Source organism: Charadrius vociferus, unplaced genomic scaffold, assembly GCF_000708025.1.
Source record: "Charadrius vociferus isolate BGI_N301 unplaced genomic scaffold, ASM70802v2 scaffold780, whole genome shotgun sequence".
Lineage (NCBI taxonomy): Eukaryota > Metazoa > Chordata > Aves > Charadriiformes > Charadriidae > Charadrius > Charadrius vociferus.
In genome coordinates, this window is record NW_009646427.1 from 73,049 (window position 1) to 79,183 (window position 6,135).

The window sequence follows — 6,135 nt, forward strand, 5'->3', positions numbered from 1 at the left end:
TAAATGAGAATAAAGAAGGATAAAATCTAAATTTTTCGCTTAAAAGTATGAAATTGCCTTTTTGGAACACTTCAGAGCGAGAAGAAAGAAAAAAGGGTAAAAAATATACACTTCAGTGGAATTTATGGCTGTAACAAATGGATATCGATCATTTTAAGAGATTTAAAATTCATTTAAAATAAATTAAAATATTGAAATAGATCAAAATATTTAAATAGATCAAAATATTGGAATAGATCAAAATATTGAAATAGATCAAAATATTGGAATAGATCGAAATATTGAAATAGATCGAAATCCTGAAATAGATCGAAATATTAAAATAGATCGAAATATTGAAATAGATCGAAATATTGGAATAGATCGAAATATTGAAATAGATCGAAATCCTGAAATAGATCGAAATATTAAAATAGATCGAAATATTGAAATAGATCAAAATATTGAAATAGATCAAAATATTGAAATAGATCAAAATATTGAAATAGATTAAATATTGAAATAGATCTAAATATTGAAATAGATCTAAATATTGAAATAGATCGAAATCCTGAAATAGATCGAAATCCTGAAATAGATCGAAATATTGAAATAGATCAAAATCCTGAAATAGATCGAAATATTGAAATAGATCGAAATACTGAAATAGATCAAAATATTGAAATAGATTAAATATTGAAATAGATCGAAATCCTGAAATAGATCGAAATATTGAAATAGATCGAAATATTGGAATAGATCGAAATCCTGAAATAGATCAAAATATTAAAACAGATCAAAATATTGAAATAGATCGAAATATTGGAATAGATCGAAATCCTGAAATAGATCGAAATCCTGAAATAGATCGAAATATTAAAATAGATCGAAATATTGAAATAGATCAAAATATTGAAATAGATTAAATATTGAAATAGATCTAAATATTGAAATAGATCGAAATCCTGAAATAGATCGAAATCCTGAAATAGATCAAAATATTAAAATAGATCAAAATATTGAAATAGATCAAAATATTGAAATAGATCGAAATATTGGAATAGATCAAAATATTGAAATAGATCAAAATATTGAAATAGATCAAAATATTGGAATAGATCAAAATATTGAAATAGCTTAAATTTGGTCTGCGGCGCCGGCGACCCACATTGGTGCTGCGTCCCCCCCGCCAGGGGCTGTGCCGCTCGTTAGAAAGGTCATTACCGGGTTTAGGGGAAACGAGGCCCTTCGTGAGGGTATTAAATTGAAATCCTGAAATTCAATTTTTCTCCCGAGGGGAGAGCGGAGCTAAAGGGGCGGCCCCGTATCGGCGCCGGCGACTCCAGCCCCGCGGCGGGATTGGATCCGCCGGGTTGGGTTGAGGTGTCGAGAAAAAGTAAAATAAAATTTTAAAAATGAGATGAAATGAGATAAAGGGGATTAAAAAGGAACGGAAAGTTGTAAAACGGCAAAAGAAAGAAAATTCAACAAATCCGAATTTTGAAAAGGAAAAGCTTTAAGGCAAAGGTTAAAGATTTATAAATGACTAAAACGAAGTTAAAGAAAACTTAAATGTTGACAAAATCTGAAAAATTAATTGCAAATGTTAAAGAATCTGAATTTAGATAAAATAAACCAAAACCAAATGCTAAAATATTATAAAATGACATAAAAGAAATTCTAAAAACTTATAAAATGAAATACTATTAAATTGTAAAAATTATAAGTAAAATCAAATCAAATAAAGAAAATTTTTAAAAAATCAATAAAATGAAATAAAATTAGTCTAAAAAACTATCAATAAAATGAAATAAATGACAAATGAAATGCAATGAAATTAAAATATAAAAACTAAATAAAATGTAAAATGTAAATAGAAAACTAAAATTTAAAAATGTCAAGAAAAGTATCGCAATTTCAAAATTTTAAATTTAAAAATGAAATTAAATTAAGAGAAAATTTTAAAATTCAATGAATTGAAATAAAATCCTCCTTTTCACCGGAGAAGGGTATCGAGCCCCTAAATACCCGCCCCCGTGCTTCCTCCTCCCCGTCTCCGCCTCCAGCCTGGGAAAACGGGGCCGGAATAAGGCGAAAAGCTCCGGGTTTGGGGTTCGAGGCCAGAAGGTACCTTGAGGTTTCCTCTTCTTCCGCAAACAGGAGGTGACGTATCTCTCCAGCTCCCGCAGGGTGGATGGCTTCAAGGTCTCAAAGTCGATCTCGATCTCGTCGGGATTGGAGTTTTTGAGGGAGGGTTCTCGCGATTGGATGATGTGGACCACCCGACCCAGTTTCTCGCCGGGGAGTTTGTTAATGTCCAGGCTCAGCTGCCTCTTCTCCTCGTAGGACATGGGTTTGCACTTCTCCTCCTCCTCCGACTCGTAGGCTGGAGGGGGTTTGCTGTTCTTCACCGCCACCGGCTCCTTCTTACTACTTAAGAACAAGTAGAAAATGTTATTCGAGAACCACGCCCAAAAGTGGCCGCTTGGGTCAACATCCTCCACGCACCCACCAAATCACTCCGTTTTTAGTATTTTGACTTTCCGTCCCGCCAACGAGCCGGTTCGGCATTTAGAGTTTGAGTTCGGGGCGCAACCACGCAGGTGGGACGCAGAAAGCTGCGCTCATCCTGCCGCTGAAGAAAGTGGAGCTCGAGGCGCTCTTAGACAAGAAGGTTGAGCTGAACCCGCTTGTAGACACCCAAGATGGAGCTCAACCCTCTGTAGACCCCCAAGGTTGAGCTCAACCCGCTCTTAAGACCAGAAGGTTGAGCTCAACCTGCTGCAGATACCCAAAGTGGAGCTCAACCCGCTGTAGACACCCAAGGTGGAGCTGAACCTACTCTTAAATCAAGAAGGTTGAGCTCAATCTGTTGTAGACCTCCAAGTTTGAGGTCAACACACTGAAGACGCCCAAGGTGGAGCTCAACCTGCTCTTAAATCAAGAAGGTTGAGCTCAGCCCACTGTTAGACACCCAAGGTTGAGCTCAACCCACTCTTAAGACAAGAAGGTTGAGCTCAACCTGCTGTAGACACCCATGGTGGAGCTCAACCCACAGTCAGACACCCAAGGTGGAGCTCAACCTGCTCTTAAGACCAGAAGGTTGAGGTCAACCCGCTGAAGACACCTAAGGTTGAGGTCAACCTGCTGTAGACACCCAACGTTGAGCTCAACTCACAGTCAAGACACCCAAGACGGAGCTCAGGCTGCTGAAGACACTCAAAGTTGAGCTGAACCTGCTGTAGACCCCCAAGCTTGACCTGACCCTGCTGCAGACCCCCAAAGTTGAGCTCAGCCCACTCTTAAGACCAGAAGGTTGAGCTCAACCGGCTCTTAAGATCAGACGGTTGAGGTCAACTTGCTGAAGAAACCCAAGGTGGAGCTCAGCCTGCTGAAGACACTCAAAGCAGAGCTCAGACTGCTCATAAGACCAGAAGGTTGAGTTCAACCTGCTGTAGGCACCCGAGCTTGACCTGACCCTGCTGTAGACCCCCAAGGTTGAGCTCAACCCGCTGCAGACACTCAAGGTTGAGCTCAACCTGCTCTTAAATCAAGAAGGATGAGCTCAATCCACTGTAGACCCCCAAGGTTGAGCTCAACCCACTCTTAAGACCAGAAGGTTGAGCTCAACCTGCTGGTAGACACGCAGGGTTGAGGCGAACCAGCTGGAGACAACCCAAGGTTGAGCTCAACCTGCTCTTAAATCAAGAAGGATGAGCTCAACCTTCTGGTAGATGCCCAAGGTTGATCTGAATCCGCTGTAGACACCTAAGGTTGACCTGACCCTGCTGTAGACCCCCAAGATTGACCTGACCCTGCTGTAGAACCCCAAGGTTGACCTGACCCTGCTGTAGACCCCCAAGGTTGAGCTCAATCCGCTGCAGAACCCCATGCTTGAGCTACCCGTCCCAACTCTCGCTCTCCCAAAGAGACGACCAGCTCCAGGAGGGAATTCCGAAAAGCAGGAGCAGTTCCGGAGGGGACATCTGCGCTTGGGATGGCCCAAGTCTCCACCGATGCCGCCCGTTTCTCACCCGGGAAGGCCGGAGGTGGGGCTGCTTCAGAGCCCGACAGCCCGTGGGGAGAAGCAAAACCCAGCGTTGGGACAAAAATATGCGTAAGAAGGGAAAAAAACATCTACGGGGAGTCCCGGATGTCCCCCTCGGGATCACTCGCACGCTGGAGGTGGATTTGTAGACGTTCATCTCACCTTTCGCAGCGGATCGAGCGCTAACGCAGGTCCTAAACGAAGTCTGGGGAGAAAACCAGCCCAGAATTTCGAGAAGAAGAGGTTCACGGAACCGCAGACAATCCACTGCCCTAAATTAACCCGCCGGGGTTTATTCAAAACCCGAAGACACTAAAGGCTACGGCGCGGCCCGGGGACAAGAGCCAAGCTTCGAGATCTTGCTCGGGATTTCCTTCTTTCTTAATTTCATCTCCTTACGGCGAAAATACGCCGAAGAACTCCTTTTCCGCCTGGGCTTAAACACCAAAATCCCGCCTCCCCTTCGAGCCGGCAGCTGAGAAGCCGGAGAGACTCGGGGCTGGTGGCATCTTTACCTCGGAAATATAAAACCTACAGCTTCCCGGAAGATAAAGGGAGGAAAAATGGGAGGATTCGAGGTTTTGAGAGCCACCGGTGGGTTGTTTTTTTTTCCCCCCGTTCTCTCTCCCGTACTCGGCGCGTTGGCAGCAGCCACGCGGGAAAGCGTCAGCCCCGAAAACCCCCCGGCCGAACCCCAGCAACGCCGGGGGGGAGGCGAGGGGCTCGCTGCCCTCGGTGTTCCCCCGTCAAGAACGTCCCCCCCGTCTCACCCAGTTCGTTCCCAACGGGAAATACCAAAAAAAAAAAGAGAAAAAAACCACCCCGAAAAGCGCCGCGCGGTAAAAGCGAAGGGCCGGAAGAAATTCGGAGCTGACCTGGAGGTACTGCTGTTGCTGTTGCTTTTCTTGGCCTTTTTGGGGGGCGGTTCCTTGGCTTTGCTCTTTTTGGGGTCTTCCAACTCCTCCTTCTTTTTGTGCTTCTCTTTCTTCTTCTCTTTCTTGTCTTTCTCTTTTTTCTTTGGTTTGTTCTGCTGGGGTTGGGACAGGGCCGCCAGCTGCTCGTGCACCGCTTTGAGCTGCGAGAGGCAGAGACGCGCACAAACATCAACACGCTTCGACCCGGCACCTCCTCCTTTCCCAAATTAATTAACTCGCTTTATCTTCTACTATTAATTAAGTCAGTTCTTCCAGCTTTTCAGCGCCCTCCCCCCCGCCGATTTCTCTCATCTTAAAAAAATATCGACCACCGCGAGCGGGAGGAGACAACCTCGCTCGGGGTCTTTCTCCTCGCTCGGGCTGACGCGGGCCGCTCGCTCCGTCAGTGCTAGCGATGCTTTAATTACCGGCGCTAACGACGCCGCCGGAAGGATGCGGGAGATAAGGAGCACAGCTCGTTATCTCACCGGGTAAATCCTCCCTCCGAGCCCGTGCTCAGAAGACCCCACCTGCAGCAAACTTGGCCCCCTGTTGACCACCGCACGTGTCCCACCACGAACTGGAAGAACCATACTAAAAAAACACCAATTTCTTCACGTTTCACTTAAAATCTAATGATTTGGGGGTACTTTGCGGCCAACGCTAACGATGCTGGAAGGATGTGGGAGATAAGGAGCACAGGAGATAAGGACCACCGCATGTGTCCTACCAGGAACTGGAAGGACCATCCTAAATAACCACCAATTTCTTCACGTTTCACTTAAAAACTAATGATTTTGGGGCACTTTGCAGCCGACGCTAACGATGCCGGAAGGATGCGGGAGATAAGGAGCACAGCTCGTTATCTCACCGGGTAAATCCTCCCTCCGAGCCCGTGCTCAGAAGCCCCCACCTGCAGCAAACTTGGCCCCCTGTTGACCACCGCACGTGTCCCACCACGAACTGGAAGAACCATACTAAAAAAACACCAATTTCTTCACGTTTCACTTAAAATCTAATGATTTGGGGGTACTTTGCGGCCAATGCTAACGATGCTGGAAGGATGTGGGAGATAAGGAGCACAGGAGATAAGGACCACCGCATGTGTCCTACCAGAAACTGGAAGGACCATCCTAAATAACCACCAATTTCTTCACGTTTCACTTAAAAACTAATGATTTTGGGGCACTTTGC

General features: G+C 44.9%; 1 protein-coding gene across 1 annotated transcript in view; it reads right to left on the reverse strand.

Moving 5' to 3' along the window:
* Positions 1 to 1,940: 1,940 nt before the first annotated feature.
* Positions 1,941 to 6,135, reverse strand: part of BRD4 (bromodomain containing 4) — a 34,483-nt gene continuing 30,288 nt past the window's right edge. Inside the window, exons 9-10 of the mRNA XM_009881388.1 lie at positions 4,903 to 5,102; positions 1,941 to 2,412 (exon numbers count right to left, since the gene is read on the reverse strand). Coding sequence (XP_009879690.1) covers positions 1,941 to 2,412; positions 4,903 to 5,102 — 672 coding nt within the window. The remainder of the gene's footprint in view (positions 2,413 to 4,902; positions 5,103 to 6,135) is intronic.